This window comes from Mustela putorius, unplaced genomic scaffold (assembly GCF_011764305.1).
Source record: "Mustela putorius furo isolate JIRA1106 unplaced genomic scaffold, ASM1176430v1.1 tig00003854_pilon_pilon_pilon, whole genome shotgun sequence".
Taxonomy (NCBI): domain Eukaryota; kingdom Metazoa; phylum Chordata; class Mammalia; order Carnivora; family Mustelidae; genus Mustela; species Mustela putorius.
Genome location: NW_025422006.1, coordinates 7,579,710 through 7,600,710, shown reverse-complemented (window position 1 = coordinate 7,600,710; position 21,001 = coordinate 7,579,710). Strand labels below are relative to the sequence as shown.

The window sequence follows — 21,001 nt, the reverse complement described above, 5'->3', positions numbered from 1 at the left end:
AGACACTTAACCAACTGAGGCCCCCTAAAGGAAATTTTCTATTACAGTTGGTGGCACCCTGCTTCTGGGACAGCACTCCTGAAGTGATGAGGCTGGGAACTCGGCCTTTGTGATCTGGGATTCTAGGAGTGCTTCATCACTGTCCCTCTGGAATGCTCTGGTCTCTGTCTAACATGTGCCAGTATAACACGTGTTTTCTGAGATTAAAGTTTTCTATTTAAAAAAAAAAAAAAAAGTTTCCTTAAAAGGAAATAGGAAGCAGAAACCCAGTTGATCAAAACTGATCATCTCTTTCTATTTCCACAGAACACCTCTTTAACTCCCCGACACCTTCAGATTTCACTGTGGCCTTAATCAGTCACCTACCAACTAGAAATGAACTAGCAGGCATGCTCCCCAAATCCATCTTCTCAGCGCCTGATGCTACCTTTAAGCTAGCAAATCTCAACAAAGTGAATTAATCTGCCATCTCTTCTTTGAATATAGCTATATCCCTACATGTTAAGAAAAAACATCATAGAGAGGCGCCTAGGTGGCTCAGTGGGTTAAGTCTCTGCTTTCCGCTCGGGTCATGATCTCGGGGTGCTGGGATCAAGCCCCTCATCAGGCTCTCTGCTCAGTGGGGAGCCTGCTTCCCCGCCCCCTCTTTGCCTGCCTCTCTGCCTACTTGTGATCTCTGTCTGTCCAATAAATAGATATAATCTTAAGAAAAAAAAAAAAGAAAGAAAGAAAGAAAGAAAGGACATCATAAGAGCACCCTCTCCAAAAGACTTACCTAAAAATCATCAGGAAAGAACTAACCAATACCATGACAATCACCCCTAGGACTGGGCAATGCTATGGAGCAGGAGGGAGCACAACATCCAAAAAGGGAGTGATATTTGGGTTAAGTGAATCAACACAATGAAATGCAGAGGCACTGAAAATATTTAACTTCCACCAATTTTTTTGAACTCTTTGTCATGAATACTCTGTTTTCAATTAAAGAGAGAAAGAGCTAGTTGGTTTTGTGTTTTTAGGTCTGTCTGCTCTTGGTGGAAGGCGTGGAAAATAAATTGGTATAAACCTTGTATAAGCAGATAGGAAAGAGGTAGGAACAATACCAAAAAATGTTAAATTTCCCCAGGAGTTATGGTATGGCAGAGAATATTTTTATATAGCACATTACTTTTAGAATACTTTTTTTTAAAGATTTTTATTTATTTGAGAAAGAGAAGGAGAGAAAGCACAAGCAGATGGAGCTGCAGGTAGAGGAAGAAGTAGACGCCCCACTGAGCAAGGAGCCTATTTTGGGATTTGATCCCAGGACCCTGGGATTGTGACCTGAGTCAAAGGCAGACAGACACTTAACGCACTGAGCCACTCAGGCGTCCCAAGAATATTTTTTATTTTTAAAATAAAAACAGCAAATTCTCTTTTTAAAGTTTTGGATTTAAAATTTGTTATCATTTAGCCAAATTAAACAAAACTTTATTTTTTAAACATTTCCCAAGTAGAATGAACCTGGCTTTTGAAATTCACTATTCCTCCATAATGAGATTATATTATCTATGTATTCCTATATTGCCCATAGGAGTAATTTTTTTTTAAGATTTTTAATTTATTTATTTGGGAGAATGAGAGAGAACAGAGGGAGTTAGAACCAAAGTTGGGGGAGGGGGCAGAGGCAGAGGGAGCAGCAGACCCCCTGCTCAGCAGGGAGCCCAGGTTGGTCTCTTCCTGAGATCATGATCTCAGCCAGAGGCAGATGCTTAGTGGAGCCACCAAGGCACCCTTGCCCACAGGAGTAATTTCAACTAGATTGATGAGAAAGAGAATTAAACCCCTATTCCTACCACCCCAAAAGGACTGAATTAAACTTTTCATCAATCCCACTTTGCCAGGTGCCCAAAGAGCTCACCAGCTTGTATAAAATGATCAGTTTATAAATGGCTTCTTCTTTACCTAAGGTTAGTGGGCTGTGACATAAACCATTAAGTACTTAAACATAATATTAAAAGAATGTATATTCTGTTACAATAAGTGGTGAATCTAAAATCTTATTTTTTAAAGATTAGGAAACTGAAGTAAAAATACATCTTAATAGCTCTTTTGAAAACTATTAAAATATCCCGTAACTGTGTACATTAGCCCACAGAACCACGACTTTTTATGAAGGTCTCAGAGCAAACCCTTAATTTACTCACTCACTTAGTCATTCATTCATTCATTCAAAAATATTTATTAAGCACCCACTATGTACCAAGCATGTGATTTGTGCCCCTTCTGATACACTGGCAAATTAAAAAAAAAAAAACACACCACCACCAGAGCCCATGGAGTGTTTACCAACCACAGTGTGCCCAAACAGAAAATCACTGAGTGTCTTCCCTGCTTATCTATATAAATAACCTTTTAGAAAACAAAGAGCACCCCACACAGTCACACATTCCTCAGAACATCATCTCTGGTATATCCCCGAGGGACAGGCTGCCAGCCAGTGTAGCAGCTTAGCTGAGGGCTTCAGCTCCTGCCTTGCAAACTGGGCCACTGGGCTTGGGCCCCACCCAACCTGCGCTGGGCTGCGCACAGATCCCAGAACTGCTATCAATATTCAGACTCCCTCTGCGTGAAAGCCAGTGGGCTGTTGCTTAGCTCTAAGGAGCTTTACATACAGGGCCCCAGGAAGAGCTCACAGGTATCAGAGCCAAAGACACACATACTCTGTGATTTCTCTCCTGGGGAAACACCTGAGAGGAAGGTATGAATTAAGTGACAAGGATACACACACAGAGTATTCACAGCAGCAACATTCTCAACAGCCAAAACCTGCAAGCGACCCAAATATCTATCAAGAGCAGAAAAGACAAATAAATCATAATATATTATTAAAATGCAATATTACACTATAATGAAAACAAATTAGAGCCCCACATATCACAACACAGATGCAACTCAAACAGAATGTTGAGTGAAGAACATCCTAGAAGAATGTGCAGAGCCTGATGCCATTTTTGTATCGTTCAGAAAGCAAACAGTGTTTCACAATGTGAACATGTTCAACACTGCACTACACACTACACACTCAAGAATAGTTAAGATGCTGGGGCACCTGGGTGGCTCACTCGGTTAAGCATCTGCCTTTGGCTCAGGTCATAATACCAGAGTCCCAGCACTGAGCCCCATATGGGGCTTCTGGCTCAACAGAGAGCCTGCTTCTCCCCCCGCCCCTCACCCTGCCCGTGCTCTCTCTCTCTCAAGTAAATATTTAAAAATAAAAAAAATTCAATAAAACAGAGAACAGTTAAGATGCTAAGTTTTATTTTCTGTGGGTATTTTTTTTAACCACAATATAGAAAGAGCAAGGAAACTAATTTTTTCAGTAGGGATGTTTTGTTTAGGGATGTCTGTGTGTATGCGTGCAGTAAAACTACGAAGAAAAAAAAGCAAGGGAATGAAAACCACAAACTTCAGGATGAAGGGAGCTGGGGAAGAGGCAGAGAGAGAAAGGATTTTGTATCCACCTCATGAGGCTCCGTGGATGGGCGTGTATGATAGGCTCAAGGTCACAGGTATTATTACATAATTCGTTACGTGCACCAAACATTTTATAAGTTCAAAACTGGGGTGGGGGGGGCATATGAGTGAATTTCAAGGTGCACCTGATTCCTAGACAGGGACCTTATACCAAATGTTTTTTAAGCCCAGACTCTACAAAGTAAAAGGGCAGAACAAAGTGTGATCACTCAACTGGAAACGGGAAAGACAGGGTGGTGGTAATAATTTGAAAAATGCACGAAAGGCCCGTGAGGGAGAGATCATTTAGCTCGGTGGGAGCAGTGGGGGCACAACTCCCGGGTCTCCTTCCCACCCCAGTCAACATCCCACACACCAGAAGCATCTTCTTCAGTGTACCTGCTCCCAGCCCCTCCCCACTTCCACTTTTCATGTAAACTATATTAATTGTAACTCCTCTGATACTATAACAAGTCATTCCTAGACAATGCGGAAAGTTAAAGGGAGCTAATTTTCTACAATAAATAAAAAACTGTGTTTAACACACAGTATTTACATGAAGAATGAAGAGAAAGGAACAAATAATTCAATTTGATATGTCTTTTAAAAAATATCCTCAAGTTGTTTTTTCCCTCTGAAATATCTTGGCCAAACAGGTAAAATCCTACATTTTACATAAACATGTTAAAAACCAACTAGAGGGCAGATAACTAGAAGTCTTCACTGCCTCTACTCCCCCAACAGGCAAGTTTTAGGCTTTCTGTCCACAAAGTGCTGTTTCCCAGATATGGAAGCCAGATTTAACGCTAAAGATTATTCAAACTCAGCCCAGAAGAAGCGACCTGATAAAAACCGCAAGCCATAAAGATAAACACTCATATATTACAGTGGCACTTACTGTTCAGAGTCTAAGAGGAAAAAAGAACATGTGAGAAACTGTTTCCTATAATTTCAGAACCTAGCTTAAGAATAAGGATTTCTGTAGAACAAGGAAGCAAAAAGTTTTACCCCAAAACAAGAAATTCCCAAACACAAACATCTTCTACGAGGCAGTGTAATTTGTAATTAAGTCATTCCCGGGAAGCAACACAGTGCTCGCAGACTCCCAACACATGGAAAACAGCAGCCTTTGATTCGTAAATCCCGTAAGAGGCTATCAGTTTCACACGTCTGCTAAAAATAAGCCAAGTATTTTTAAAACCCACCACTGACTACACGCCGTATGTCACAATTTGTTACTGAAAGCTGCCAGAAGCGCAAATAAATCCGAAGAGAAAGGAGTCACTGTGAGAAAGCCTTTGCTCCCCAACCACTTCCCACGAAGAAAAGCTGGGAAAGAAAAGGGGGGAGAGCTTGCAGAGGGACTCACATGGCTTTTCAATCTCCCCAACTTTTTAACAGCCTGGATCCACATCCTCTGGAGGACCTGAGCCGTCTTCATGGCCTCTGGGGACGCACCGGCCAGGCCACTGCCTACAGCCCAGACTGCTCACCCATTGCCATCACTCCCCGGAGTTACGTAAGGCGGGTACAATAGTGGCCCACATTCCCAGCAAATCCTGTTGTCATCTCGCACAGTGACACATCCATACAGCAGGGACACCGGAACGCTTTGAAAAGCATCACTTGTGAGGGAAAAAAAGAAAGCAGTGGGGATTTACACCACTTGAACAGCTTTCTTTCCCGCCCTCTCTCCCGTGCAAGGGAACGAGAGAATCGGAGCAAATATTCTTGTTAGACACAGAGAGTGACTCAGTATCAAAGTAGAAGTTACTAAACACATAGGACATTTTGGAGCAAAACTCTGGAAATGAACATTTAGAGAAGTGTTTATTTATACAGACCCTCCCCTGCACACACACACAAAACATGTACGCTGGCTGGAAATGAACAGGTAATGTTTCAGGTAATGGAACCGCTGATATTACACAGAAATTAGAGGTCTGAAGAGAAGATGTTTCACATCCTTGGAGATAAGAGGTCTGGAGGCGTGAGGAAACTTGGAGCCAACTGGGGGACAGACTGCTCCCTCAGCAGAGTCTTCTCTTCTCCCTAACCTCTCTGTAAAATTAGCAGATAAAAGAGTAACAAGGAGCCGCACCACCCGTTTCTTCTGTTTTTACCGAAGGTGGGGGGTGGCGGAGAGTAAAAAGTACATTTTAGGGTTTTGGACATCTCGAAAAGACTTCATGGGATGCCCGGGGTTTCAAGTTGGGTTTGGGATTTCGGAAGCATGGTCTTGGGGATCCAGCTGTCATTCTTGCTACTACTGTGCATGTTACACAGGGGGTCACAGCAAGCAGTCTGTTCAATGAGAACAGTGCACCCTCCGAACCGACTGATAAATATGGACCATGAGACGGAGACCACACAGAAAACAACATGAAGCAGAGGCAGAAATGGAAGGTGTAAAGGCAGACCTGCAGAGCAGTCTCTGTTCTGTCACTTAGCTGTGGCCTTGGATAATGTGTCTCCTTTTTTAAAAATGGGATAATACCGTCTGCACCTCAGAGGGCCACCATCAGTCTGAAATGAAATAACCTCTACAAAGGGCGCATGCTGAACAGCACTCAAAATAATGTTCATGCCTTTCCTTTAAGCTTTTCACAAGCATTAGGACAGCAAAATAGAGTAGGACATGAGAAAAAGTTTGCTTCAAATCTTACACTGACAAAGGCAGGAAATACAACGATGCATACTCAGCAGAGCTGTTCGGGGGGAGGCAGGCTCCCAACACACCGCCCAGGCTCATCCCGGGCCTCACTGGCTCATTGGGCCCTCGGAGCAGAGGAGCACGAGAACGGAATCGACGAGGGAAGGTGCCAGCAGCTCCCTCCTTGCCTCTGACAGTCCTTCTGAACATACTTAAACTTCCCTGATGAGGAAATAAATATTCTTTCCCTAATTTATGCATACTGCCCAGAAGTCACAGGCATCCTACCACTTAAGAATCCCAGATTCTTGTACAGTGATTTCCAGAAGTCAGAGTTTCTGTCCTAATTCTTTTAATTGTGCTTTTTAAAAAATGCATAGCAGAACTGCCATCTTAATCATTTCTAAGTGTACAGTTCAGTAGTGTTAAGTACTTCACAGTGCTGGGCATCCAGTCTCCACGACTCATCTTGCAGGACAGAAACTCTATACCATTAAACCACTCCCCACTGCCCCCTCCTCCCAGCCCTGGTAACCACCATTATACTTTCTGTTCCTATGAATCTGGCTACTAGATATTGCATGTAAGTGGAGTCTCGCAGTGTTTGTCTTTTGTGTGGGACGTACTTCACTTAGTATAATGTGCTCCGTGTACATTCTTGTAGCATGCAACAGAATTTCCTTCCCTTTTAAGCCTAAATAATATTCCACTGTGTGTGTATCCAGCATTCTGTTGACCTAGTCATCCACGGATGGACATTTGGGTACTCTCACCTCTTGGCTATGGTGAACAGTGCTGCTGTGGAACATGGGTATGCAAATACACTATCACTAATTCTTCACTCACTCAATCAGCAAATATTTACCAAGGGCCGCCTACTAGACTCTGAGGATGAAACGATACAGATACAGCACTGGGGGACCTGGCTGGCTCAGCTGGAAGAGCATGTCACTTTTAATCTTGGGATTGTGAGATCGAGCCCCATGTTGGGCACAGAGATTATTAAATGGATGGATGGATGGATAAATAAAAAACATGGCCTTTAGAGATATGTCACCGCCCTCAGGAAGCCCAGCAAGAGTCAGTACCTGATGGGGGTTGGGGGGGAGGTTCCCCTTAAGCAAGTGACACTGAGATAATGTGTGAAGAATGAATGGGGTGGGGGTGGGGGTAGGGTCGTGCAGGATGCCAACAACAGCACAGAGCAAAGACTCTGAGAAAGAAAAAGTGGTGTGGAGAGTGGCTTTCGGAACCACTGGGCCTTTCCCTAGAAGTTGTTCTACCACGGGCATCCAAAGGACATTCTGTGGTAGAACACCTGCCTCAATGAGAAGACCTCAAGTTTAACAATTTACCTTCCCCAAGATTTCTAACCTCCACATTCATATACTTGACAAACATTTACTGAACAGCAGCCTGTGGACTGAAAGACAAAATTACCCAAAGTCACTGTGCAGGGGAGTCACAGCAGGACAGTAAGTAGGACAGTCCACAGTAAGGACAGCTCAGTGCTGCTTACTGCCACGGCAGATGAAGATAAAGGCTCGCTGTCTGCGTTAGTGGGAGACAAGCCAAGTCCTTCCCTCACAGGAAGGATTTTAATGGGAAAGATAATAAACAAATAAACATACATTATAATCGCAAGAGCAGTAAGTGCCACAGGCTATGAAACTAGAAAGCACTAATCCTAAAAAACTCGGAACCGTTCTCCAAGGAGAGGGAACAGAAGGGCAAAGGCCCCAAGGTGAGAAAGAATCTGGTTATGTTCAAGGAAGGAAAAAGGCCGTGTGGGGCTGGAGCCAGGTGACTGATGAGGTAATGGCAGTTACAAAGACCATACCCCTCTCTTGTCTCACGAAATCGGTCTTATTTTAATGGTGGTAAAGGATTTAGTAAAAATTCCAATCGCTGGGCACAATTTCAAGACGCCTATCAAAGAAGTAGGCAGGAACCACTATTTCCCAAGAAAGGCAGAAAATGAGCTCCAGTCTGTTTCCCTAAAATGATTCATTTTTTAAATTATAAACCAAGTCCTTGACTTTGGGGCAGTTGGCTGTGGTCTCTCCAAGTAAACCCTTCTTTATAATAGTAAACTAGTCAGCAATGAATTAACTCTTCAAGCAATTTTTGGTTTGCCAATAAAAATTGTCCATCATTTATTCCAGAAGTATTTCACTTTCCGATGGGATGAACAAGGCAGTCCCCTGCTCTTTACCCTCCCTTCACAGCTCCAGAGAGTAAGTGCTCACAGCACACACCTTAGAATGTTTACAGTTAAGAAAAAATAACATAACACAAGTTATAAGAGGGATTCCTGACAGCTCCTCAGAATTCATATGATTAGATTCCAGGCCCACTGCTGAAAGGTACCAGGGTTTACTGAGGTCTTTTTTGTTGGGTTTGTTTTGTTTTGTTTTTTTTTCAAACCCATCACCCTTTATTTACCTAAGGGAAAACTTCAGTCTGCCTTAAAAGAAAGAAAGAATTGGGAGACAACAATGGTATGACGGTCTGCCTGGGGACCCCACTGTTGTTTAGAAAGCAGCTCTGCTGAAATGCAAAGAGCAATGAACCTAGTCTCCAAGAAGACACCTCCAACCAAGACTCTGACCCTCCAACCCACCCATGACCTTGGGAGCATGGGGAATTCTGCTGCCATTTGATACAAATAAGAAATGAGTATCACTGTCTACTTCACAGGGTGAAATGAAGCACACTCCTGTGGAAAGCAGTCTGTTAAATCCAGGCCAACAAACCTCAAAGTGGGAGGCAGGGTCTTCACAAATATACCTCTGGGTATGGCCATATGGTGTTCAAGTAAGAGCTCTGCAGGCCATCCCACACACCTGGTCCGGGCTCCGCTCTCTACATGCTCTACAAGCTCTGTGACCTTAAGCAGTTCACTTGGTGAGGCTCAGTGGCCCCATCTGTAAAACAGGACACACAATGTCTACCCTGTTATAAATGTAAGGACTAAATGAAGCAGCATTTGGAAAAGCCTGGCTCAGTGCTCATCACTGAATTAGCGCCCTCAGTAAAGGAACCCACCAAAGGCACTGCAGCAACAATGTAACCAGATCACTCCCAAGTAAGGACGGCCTGTTTTCTGTCTCCTGGAAGAGTACAGTCTAGTAGTTAAGAACATTATCATGGACACCGAGAGAACTGGAAGTGTATGTCCACGCAAAAACTGTACACAAATGTTCACAGCAGCATTATTTATAATAGCAAAAAAGTGGGAACAATCCAGATGACTATCAGTCGATAAACGGGTGAGCCAAACGTGGTCTATCCACACAATGGACTAGTGTCTGGCCATGAGGACTGAGGTACCAACACACGCTGTGCCATAGATGAATCTTGTAGACAATATAAGAAGCCAGGGGCACCTGGGTGGCTCAGTGAGTTAAGCCTCTGCCTTCAGTTCGGGTCATGATCTCAGGATCCTGAGATCGAGCCCCACATCGGGCTCTTTGCTCGGCGGGGAGCCTGCTTCCCCCCTCTCTCTCTGCCTGCCTCTCTCTCTGATCTCTCTCTCTGTCAAAATAAATAAATAAATAAATAAATAAAATCTTAAAAAAAAAAAAAATATATATATATATATATATATGAAGCCAGAGAGATGCAAATAGACAAATACTGTAAGGATTCCATTTACATAAATGTCCAGAAGAGGCAAATCCAGAGACCAAAGCAGATCAGTGGCTGCCTAGGAGTAGTTATTCAGGGAGAAATGGGGGTGATTTAACTAATAGGTATGGGAATTACTTTTTGCAGTGATAAAGATGTTCTAAAATTGATATGGTGGTGGTTGCACAAGTCTGTGAATATATTAGAAACTACTGAATTGTACACTCTTATTGTATGGTATGTGAATTATATCTCAAAAAAAGCATTTTTTTTTTTAAGGAATGCATCAAGGATTCCATAATCAGAAAGTGGATATTGTGGTCTCTACTAACCACTTAACTCAAGCAAATTACATTAACTTGTCTTTGCTTCAGTTTCCCCAACTGTAAACCTTTCTAGGCTTGTTACGAGAATTTAAGCAGACCTTGCACATGGAGATCTCGGGGTAGTGCCTGACACAGAGTAAATGCTCCATCATTTTTAGCTATTACCAATATCATAATTATTAGATTCCTCTTACAGAAAAGATGACTTAAGTCAGAGAAGTAAAGTCACTTGCTGAAGTTCATACAAGTAAAATGTGGCAGAGAACAGATTCTAACCCAGGTCAGTGTGGCTGCAATGCCTGAATCCTTTCCACTGATAAACACTGCCTTTTTCCCTGTGCACTGATAGAGCCTTTCAGAAACTACTGTGATCAGTTCCTGGCCTTAAACCCGGAAAAAAAAAAAGGAAGGCGGCCACGGTTGTTGGCTTGGCGCTAGACCAGCAGTGGATCCAGTCGCTCTGACAAGCCTGACACTCATTTCCAAGTAGCTGGTCTGGGTCCAGTCAACCTGGCTCAGCAGCTCTTCGGAGTCACCGCAAAACCCTGGTGACTTGGGAGGGAGAGGGTGCAGGAAGGGAACCGGGGCTGACTTCATTTCTGGCTCTTTCAGTAGCCAGCCAGGTGTAATTCCCTAGAGCTGCACCTCTGTGAACACGTGCGTAAACCAGGGAACCCAAAACACATCATCACTGACTGAAAATTAAAAAGCGCCAGACATTGTATCAAGTGTTCAATGACTGTTAACTTAACAATTAACCCTTCCAAAAACCCAACTCCTCCCTTTTTTATTTATGCAAATATCAGGTCTGATGAGCCATGAAACAAAGAATTGACAAGCTGGACTTCACTAAAACTATAAACTTCTGCTCTGTGAATGACAATGAAAAGACTAACCAAAAACTAGGAGAAAATACTTGCAAAGATGTCCGATAAAGAACAATTATCAGACAAATGCATACAAAAACCTCTGAAAACTCAACAGTAATAAAACTACCTGATTACAAAACAGGCCAAAGACCCACAGATGACAACTAAGTATATGAAAGATGTTTAACATACTGTGTCCTCAGGGGTACGCAAATTAAAACAAGGAGAAACCACTCTACATAGTAGAAGGGCCAAAATCTGGAACAATGACAACACCACATCAGATGAGGATGTGGAGCAGCAGGAGCTGGCCAGAATGCGGAAACGGGGCGACCACTCTGGGAAGACAGGGCAGTGGCTTCCTTAAAAACCAAACATACTCTCGGGCGGCGCCTGGCCGACTCAGTCGGTGCAGCACGTGACTCTTGATCTCGGGATTTTGAGTTCAAACCCCGTGCTGGGTGGAGAGATTATTTAAAAATAAAATCTTTGGGGCGCCTGGGTGGCTCAGTGGGTTAAGCCTCTGCCTTCCGCTCAGGTCATGATCCCAGGATCCTGGGATCGAGCCCCGCATTGGGCTCTCTGCTCTACAGGGAGCCTGCTTTCTCCTCTCCCTCTGCCTGCCTCTCTGCCTATTTGTGATCTCTGTCAAATAAATAAATAAAATCTCTTAAAAAAAAAAAAAAACCTTTAAAAATAAAATCTTTTAAAAAAATAAACAACAAAAAAACCAAACATACTCATCACACAATCCAGCACTTGTGCTCCTTGGTATTTACCCAAAGGAATTATAAACTTATGTCCAAACAAAACAGATGTTTATAGCACCTTTATTGAGAACTGCCAAAACTTGGAAGTAGTCAGCATGTCCTTCGGTAGGTGAGTGGATGACTAAACATGCAACGCGTCTCAACAATGGGATATTACTGAGCACTGAAAAGAAAGAAGCTATCAAGCCATGAAGAGACATGGAAGAAACTGAATGCATCTTACTAAGTGAAAAAAGCCAGCCTGACCAGGCGGTATCTTGTTTGATTCAAACATACAGCCTTCTGGAAAAGGAAAACTATGAAAACAAAATGATCAGTAGTTGCCAGGGTTAGAGGGAAAGAAAGAACACAGGCAGAGCACAGACGATTTTTTAGGGCAGTAAAAATACTCTTACGATGCCATAATGATAGATGCATGTCATTATACATTTGTCCAAATCCACGGAAGGTCCAACACCAAAAGTGAGCTGTGGACTGTGGACTTCAGGTGATAGTGATGTGTCAGTGTAGGTTCATCAACTGTAACTCACGTGCCGCTCTGGTAGGGAATACCAATGATGGAAGGCTTTACCCTGGTAGGTCTAGGGGACAGATGGGAAATCTCTGTACCTCCCCCTCAGTCTGGCTGTGAATTTTATTTACACTGCTCTAAAAAATATATACTAAAAGAAAAAAAATGTGTATATATATATATATGTATATAAATATAAGGAATTTTCACACAGTTCCACGGCTAGTAGGTGGCTGATCACAGTCTGAGTCCAAATCTGCATGAGTCCAACTTTAATAACAATATATGGGGGGGTTGGGATCAGCAGATCAGATAATTACATTTCAGACCTCTATGTTCATAGTGCTGATACACTGAGCTATGAAGTATAACTGTAATTTAAACAGACCATTCTTATTTGTAATTACACAGGAACCATTAATAAGCCAAAAAGGAAGGTGCTAATTTGACAACAGGGACATAGCCCTGTCTACTCTATGATTTTGAATCCAACTAAGCCCATACAATATTAAAACACAGCTTCACTTTAAAAAAAAAAAACAAACACATATACAAACCACCACCCCATGACAGGTACCAAGATAAAGAAAATTATAAACTGCTTTGTCAAAAGACAGGTTAGAAAACCAGTTATTAGAGTGCTCAGCTAAATCCTGCTAGCAGGGTTGGCCCTAATGAAACACAGAATAACCTTTCCCTCCCAGACCCAAGGCACCATCACAGGGATGGGTCACACAGAAAAGGGTGACAACAATGCTTCCACCACAGATCAATATCCCTAGTTAATCCCCAGAAAGCCAATTAGCCTTACAGAGTCTGAAGTCTCAAAGAAAGTCTCTTCTATCAGAATCAGGAAATAAATGCAGGAATTTCAAAGACCTCATGTTTAGATACTGTACTGCCAACACTTGGGAGCTTATTAGAAATGCTGAATCCTGGGGCATCTGGGTGGCTCAGTGGGTTAAAGCCTCTGCCTTCCGCTCAGGTCATCATCCCTGAGTCCTGGGATCGAGTCCCGCATCGGGCTCTCTCTCAGCAGGAAGCCTGCTTCCTCCTCTCTCTCTGCCTGCCTCTCTGCGTACTTGTGATCTCTGTCTGTCCAATAAATAAAAATAAAATCTTTAAAAAAAAGAAAGAAAGAAAGAAAGAAAGAAAGAAAGAAAGAAAGAAATGCTGAATCCTGGAGTGCATGGGTGGCTCCGCCAGTTAAGCATCTGCTCAGGTCCTGATCCTGGGGTCCTGAGATCAAGCCCCACATTGGGCTCCCTGCTGAGAGGAGCTTTTTTTTTTAACCTCTCCCCCACCTGCCACCTCATGCTCTTTCTTGCTCTCTCTCTCTCACAAACAAATTCTTAAAAAAAAAAAAAAAAAAATGCTGAATCCTAAAAACCTAACTTGGACCTGTATTTTTACCCGAGACCTGTTGAAAAGAGTATGTATTTTACCAAGAGCCCCCATGTGATTAAAGTGCACACAGAAGTTAGAGAAGCACTGGTCTAACAGTATCTCCAACAGAACTCTGAGCTGTAATGATAATGTTCTGTACCTGTATTCTATGGAGCCATGGTGAGCATTTGAAATGCAGCTACTGGGGCACCTGGGTGGCTCAGTGGGTTAAAGCCTCTGCCTTCGGCTCAGGTCATGATCTCAGGGTCCTGGGATCGAGCCCCACATCGGGCTCTCTGCTCGGCGGGGAGCTTGCTTCCTCCTCTCCCTCTCTCTCTGCCTGCCTCTCTGCCTACTTGTGATCTTTGTCTGTCAAATAAATAAAATCTTTAAAAAAAAAAAAAAAGAAATGAAGCTATTGCAACTAAATAGCTTCAAACTAAATGTTTGGGGCTCCTGGGTGGCTCAGTGGGTTAAAGCCTCTGCCTTTGGTTTGGGTCGTGATCCCAGCAGGCTCTCTGCTCAGCAGGGAGTCTTCTTCCTCCTCTCTCTCTCTGCCTGCCTCTCTGCCTACTTGTGATCTCCCTCTGTCAAATAAATAAATAAAATCTTAAAAAAAAAAAGAAACTAAATGTTTAACTTAAAATTATAAATAGCCACATTTAGCATATAATTTGTTAACCACATCCCTAGCAGTCATTTAATGTTTCTATATTTTTTTGGCTACTTTAACTAATACTGTGACAAAACTGCAATGCCTGGAGACCTCTCCATATTTTGTAATATTTCTGAATTGAACACCACTAACATTTCCAAGCATCTTCTTATAAACTGACCCATAATTTTTTTTTTTTTTAAGATTTATTTGTCAGAGGGAGGAGAGAGAGAGAGCACAAACAGAAGGAGAGGGAGAAGCAGATTCCCCACTGAGCAGAGAGCCCAGTGTGGGGCTTGTTTCCAGTACCCGGGGATCATGACCTGAGCCAAAGGCAGATGCTTAATCCACTGAGCCACCCAGGTGCCCCCCCTTTTTTTGCCTTTAATGTAGATTTATTTAAATAAACCTCCTTTCTTTACAAGACACATTTTTGATACTTTGAAAACACTAATTTAGCCAATTCTCAATATGAGACATAATAATTTTATATTAAACCATTAATCTATGAATAAGACTTAAAAGCTTACAATTTACGGTTTGAACAGCATATGTATTTATTATACATTTAAAATATCAAACTTGATAACTGAAAGTGTGCTTCAATGGTACATTTAGCACAGTGTGTATCCACTGCATCTCATGGAATCAAGAGAGAAAAACAACTCTCGGTTGTACTAGAACACACTCCATTAAGGGGAGGGGGCAGCAAAAACCAGAGACAGGAAGGGGAAAGGTGAGGTTTCCTGCATCCACCTCCCACACCAAGGCAAAGTGGGAGACCAAGCCAAGCTATTAAAAATACTGAAAATGCAAATCAGCAAGCCTTACTAATGACTTTGACTTAATAATAAAACACAGATGAAACTGAATCGAGTTATACAAAAATAGTGGGCTTCTCCTACTGCTTTCTTCTCATAACAAAATCTATTAAATAAATAAAAAGTTAAGATGTTTGAAACAGTTTTGTTTCTAAACTTAGAAAAAGATCTCATTCTTTGGTCTAATCTGGTGTCATTATTACATAAGCTGAGCTAAACTGAGTCCATACTATACTGGGTAGTTACCCCCTCCCCCACTCCACGCCATTCCTTTACTGGTGACACGGGAAATTTCACGTATGGGTCAACATTTCTTTAAATTCTGAAATCAGCAATGTTGAGCTCCTCTCAGAAAAACCTCACTCTGCCTAGTAAGAGAAACTACTGGTAGAAACTGTATGCAATCTTAAAGCATAAAAAGGTACCCAAGATTTCCCTTTTGTGGAACTGGTGACGGCCAGGAAATTAGAAAAGTCCACTGCGTAGTAAAGACAAAATCCACTAGGTGGTGCAATGATGCAGAAATAAAAAGAAGAGTTTCCCTTCAAATTTAAAATTTCAAAATAAATGCCATTTAGAGGAAATTGGCAATAAAATCCTGCCACTATAGCTTTTATAAGAGGCAAGATAAGTTTGCAAGTGGGGGGGCTAAAAGTAGAAATAACACTTTTATTTGTCATTCATTAACATTCTATAACACCCTACAAAGTTGCTAACCTAGCTCCGGGTGCTGTAGAATAGTCCAAGGAATTCAAGCCATCTGGAAAGCAGAAGATAGCACTTTCTAACTGTTAATCACTGGACGTAAGTAATACAGAGGAACATAATTTCCAGAAGACAGACCTACGCGACACATTATTTATCAAGCGCCTCTTTCAGAGCAGGATTTGTACTGAGCACTTGAGATTAAACAATGAGGGTAACAAACACAGCCCTGCCTTCAGGGAGCTCAAAGACTAGCGAAGGTCAACGTAAATCAAGGAGTCAGTCAGCAGCTGCAGAAGTCGAGCTGGAAAGTGCTAGGAAGGGCAAGCACACACAGGTCTAGAACAGAAAGGACTGGTGTCTTCGGCAGATCAAGGAAGGCTTTCCTTCTCTAGTGACTGTGGAAGTAGGGTATGCAGCTTCCTGAGGAAGAGACACCACATCTGGGGCACAGAGGCAGGTGGGCAAGCCTGGGACTCAGGAAGGATGTTGGTCTCCTCTGTGAGTAAGTCAAACTCTGAGGCAGGTCAATGAGAGGTAGGTTTGTATTTTTATACATTTGAATCTAAATTTCTTATTTTACTGAGAGCCAGAGAAGAAAGGTAAGCCTAGGGCGCCTGGGTGGCTCAGTGGGTTAAGCCACTGCCTTCGGCTCAGGTCATGATCTCAGGGTCCTGGGATCGAGTCCCGCATCGGGCTCTCTGCTCAGTGGGGAGCCTGCTTCCTCCTCTCTCTCTCTGTCAAATAAATAAATAAAATCTTTAAAAAAAAAAAAAAAAGAAAGAAAGAAAAGAAAGGTAAGCCTAGGTGGACAGCCCCAGTAGACTACTGGCCACAGAAGTTGGGAAAGAGGAGGACAGAGGAGCCTGGCACTGATTCTACGTGCAGTAATGGCTCCTCAGGTGCAGTAATGGCTCCTCAGGGCAGCTGAAGCCAAGAGGTCCACCCAAGCATTTAAGCTCTGGTCAAGATCCCCCTTCTACAGTGAGGAAAGACCGAAATGAACCATAATTTCCAAGCCAGGTTCCAAAGTCTTGGCTGCGGTCTTATTACTGAGAAGTGGGCAAGAAAAAGGGGAATTTTATGTGTGAGCTTTTATAAACTCTGAAGTACCACACAAGAGGGGTGTTTCCTATACTAAGTAAGCCCCACCCTTAAAAAGGGCAGTATGGTATAAATTTAATAAGATTTAAAAAATAGATTGCATTCAACATTTAAGTGTCTGTGTACCAGGCTCTGAAAACAAAGACCGAACAACATAGGACACAGTCCCCACCCTCAAGGGATGCTTGTTTTTAGGATGTAGGAAGGCCTGGAATAGTTCGGAGAACAATGAAAGTAAATGCTTAAGAGCTGAGGTGTCAGCCATTGGTAGCAGTCCAAAGCCTTTCCAAATCTCCTAAGCTGGGGGAACATCATTAACTCCTTTTCTGTATTACATTTCTTCAAGACTTTTAGCCCATGATGGCCTTTTATTATAATTTTGAAGGTTTCCCTGACAGGAAAGAACAGATGGCTTGGAACTGAAAGAGTCAACAAGTAGAAACACAATAAATGGTACTGTCCCAAGGCTGGAATCCAGGGAAATCGGAACATCCAAAGCCCAGACAGAAATGTTTCATTGTAGAGGGACATTTCAGTTTCGTGGCCTTTTTCTACATCCTAAAGAAGTATATTTTCTCCACAGTTTCTTGTGTTTATGTTACTGCTTAACTCGGAGGAAGTCTACACTCAAAACTTGTGAACTGGCTCCTGTTATCCGTCACCTTCCTGGACTAAAACCAGGAAGCTAAGTAGCCCAACCCCTTCTCTCTTTCACTTTCCCACTGCCAAGAAGGATGTCAGACAACAGTGTCCTTATGAAGCGAGACTCTTTCACAAGTCGGCATTCTGACATACTTATTTCCAGACAGCAGAATGGGCTAGAAACCCAAGCCTCCTTGCCCAGCAAATGTTTTCTTAAAGGGCCACACAGTATATTTTTTAAGCTTTGGAAGTAGAGGATATTACATAAATACTTACATAAGCAATTTAAAATGTACCCATTTAAAAAGGAAAGGACAATTCTTTGCTCGTAAGAGGGGGAAAGTAAAAACAAAAAAACATCCAACCAAACAGGCAGCTGACTATAGTTTGCCAACCCCTAGTCTAAACTCATGCAAAATTCAGTAATGGCCTACTGACGTGCAGGTGTCTGTTCACCAAGACACGATCTTCACCTGCAAGGCCCTCACACCGGTACAGAGGGAGGGACACATACTTCCTGATTCTTGCTTTCCTTCACCTTGGCTTTCACTGTAATCTTCAATACATCTTCGGGCTGCCCTTAGCATCCAGTCACTATTGAAGGATAATCCCGTTCTGTTTGCTTATTTCTTTACTTTTCTTTTTTTTTTTTTTTAAGATTTTATTTATTTGACAGAGAGAGAGAGATCACAAGTAGGCAGAGCAGCAGGCAGAGACAGTGAAGCAGGCCCCCTGCTGAGCAGAGAGCTCATGACTCCGGACTCCATCCCAGGACCCTGAGATCATGACCTGAACCGAAGGCAGCGGCTCAACCCACTGAGCCACCCAGGCGCCCCTACTTTTCTTTTTTTAATTAAAAAGGTGCTAGTTCTGAGTGGGTACATAATCTGAAAGGTCAAGTCAAAGTAAACTATACTTGGTTTTGGTAGCAAAAGAACTTATCTGGTTATAATTTACCTAAGCTAAATTCTGAACTTGTTCAAAATTTCCAATCACATACCACAGGGGAAGCTGGCGTAAGATCAAAATCTCGCTTCAGATAATCCTCAAAGTAGATCATTAACTACATGTGTTAGTATTATCCACACTGAGCAAGACACAAGAAAGAACTGTATGTTAGACAACAAGAAGTACAAACCTCAGTTCCTGATCTCAAGCTGGAATGCTCTCTGTGCACCCTCAAAAAGAGATAACCAGGATGTGGCACCCACAAAGCAAAGGGACACTTGGGTGGCTCAGTCAGTTAAGCGTCTGCCTTCAGCTCAGGTCCTGGGATTGGGCTCCTTGCGCAGCAGGAAACCTGTTTCTCCCTCTGCCTGCTACCCCCACCCCTTGCTTGTGCTCGCTCTCCCTCCTTCTCATAACTAAATAAAATCTTAAAACAAAAAAATTTTTAAAAATTTTTTTTCAAGAGAGGGTGTACCCACTGCAAGTTCCCATTCATTGTCCGGCCTGAAGTCCGACTTAGAATCTGGTCAGAATTACATAGCTAGCATTACTGTAGCTGACAGAGTGTAGGATCAAGAATTAACATTTCAAATAGTATCAGCTTTAACGCACTGTTCATGGATGCTCATCTAACTCATCAGTTCTGGGTCCTGAGGGAGACAGCTACGTGGTGAGATGGTGAAGAAGAGAAAGGCACCCTTAGTAGATTCCAGGGGAAAATCAGAAAAAAATATCTGTATTTGGAGCCTTCCCAGCTCTTTCTACCCCTTGTGCTGTTTGCTCTGGTTTTCAATATCCTCTTACCTCAGCCTGTCCAAAGGTGAACGCATGGCACTGCATAAAGTCTGCTCCACCACCAAAATGCTCTAACTCCAAAATGACCACTCTATCTTGATCCTCAATCAAAATTTTCACTACATCCTGCAAATGGTCTTGGCCCCATATTAAAAGAAAGCTTACTGTTACACTTCAAACGAGAGTGTATCTGCTAGCCTAAACTTCTTGGAGGTATGTGATGTTTTAAAAGATGCACTTTGATCCTCAGGCAACTCGTGATGGAATTCTGACCCTTAACAGCCAAATTCCCACACACAGCAAGTCTCAGATGTCCTAATTCCACAACGCATGTGCTTTGTGAAGAAAGAAGTTTTTCTTGACATTAACAATTGGTGGGGTTTGTTTTTTGGGGGGAGGTTGATGGGATAATAGTCCTTTCTAACTACTGGCTGTGAACTTGAAGAAAGACTCACAGACAAGACATATTCCTAATATTTCTATAATAAATTGTGGTTTTAGCTAGTTGTTTATATAATCTACTTCCCTATAAGGCTGTGCTTACTCATTTTAGAGTCTTTGAGATCCCATACAGTAATGAACACAAACAAGTCATTGAAAAATGAAAACATCTCTTAAAAACACTGATATTTTATTGTGGGGCGCCTGGATGGCTCAGTTAAAGCGTTCGACTCGTGGTTTCAGCTCAGGTTGAGGGATCAAGCACCACACTGAGCCCTGCACTGGGCTCTACAGCTGGTATGATAATCTCAAATCAGCTTGAGATTATCCCTCTCCTTCGGACCCTCCCCCACTCCCAAGCACTCGTGGGCTCTCTCTTAAAAAAAAAAATTAGATATATCATTTTTACTAATGATGATTCCCTGGAGAGAAAAACTTCTATACACTTTCAATAATAATGTTTAAACACCTAAAAATCAACAGAGGGCCTTTAGCTTCTCCCATTATGTCTCTGCCTGTCTGGTTCTGAAAAGCAGAAGCAGGTGAAGCTGGAAGAAACCTACCGGTTTTGAGTTAGTCACGCGGGCCTCGGCCCACATGCCCTGCCTACCACACGAACTGTGTGACGTGGGGCAAATCACTTAACGTTTCTGAAACCGTTTCCCTACCTATCAAATCAGGTTTTAACACCCACTCCCCAACTAGGCAGGCTTCGTCAGTGAGATCTGCACCAAGGCTCGAACACTGTCAGTCATGGTTCCTTCCCTCGCTTCACTACAGCAAAGTCAGGAGAAGTTCAGTCGTACAGAGCAAAACGCAGGGCATCTTGCTTGGGGTCCTGGGCACCCTCACGATTAGGCATTTTCTCACAAACGTCAGGACTTCTCTTGCACACTCAGGAACGGAGCAGAGAGAGCCTGCCCCCAGCACACCCATAGTGGTAGAAATCAAGGACACGGCCTCAGAACTGCTCGACAAGCTCTACGAATACATATTTTAGATTTGTTGCTCCAATGATGGAATGTTGCTGTTTTCAACAGTCTCCAAGCCCCGTGCAAAGTGCTTTTTTGCTGGGCTGGGAACACAGTAAGAAAAGGGAGACAGTGCACACTCACGCAGATCCCGTATCAGTTGTTCTGAGACTTAACTGCACTACTGTCTTCCTCTCCCCTTCCTGCACGGCCGGAGCACCTGTGCTGTGTCTGGGCTAGGAAAGCAAAGGTCTAGCTGACCTAGACCTGCACCCAAGA

The 21,001-nt window shown here is 42.8% G+C and overlaps 1 protein-coding gene and 1 long non-coding RNA gene across 8 annotated transcripts in view; one reads left to right on the top strand and one right to left on the bottom strand.

The window, feature by feature from the left end:
* Nucleotides 1-4,996, top strand: part of LOC123387525 — a 50,162-nt gene extending 45,166 nt beyond the window's left edge. Inside the window, exon 3 of the long non-coding RNA XR_006601969.1 lies at nucleotides 4,897-4,996. This is a non-coding gene — a long non-coding RNA (uncharacterized LOC123387525). The remainder of the gene's footprint in view (nucleotides 1-4,896) is intronic.
* Nucleotides 1-21,001, bottom strand: part of TJP2 (tight junction protein 2) — a 121,546-nt gene that overhangs the window by 42,733 nt on the left and 57,812 nt on the right. The window contains exon 1 of one of the 7 annotated variants that reach the window (XM_045065066.1): nucleotides 19,320-19,532. The exons of 5 other annotated variants lie outside the window; for them this stretch is intronic. In XM_045065066.1, the coding sequence (XP_044921001.1) occupies nucleotides 19,320-19,355 (36 nt within the window). In that variant the 5' untranslated portion in view covers nucleotides 19,356-19,532. Of the gene's footprint in view, nucleotides 1-4,864; nucleotides 4,962-19,319; nucleotides 19,533-21,001 lie in introns of those variants that run through there. One more of the 7 variants, XM_045065064.1, reaches the window with a different exon arrangement.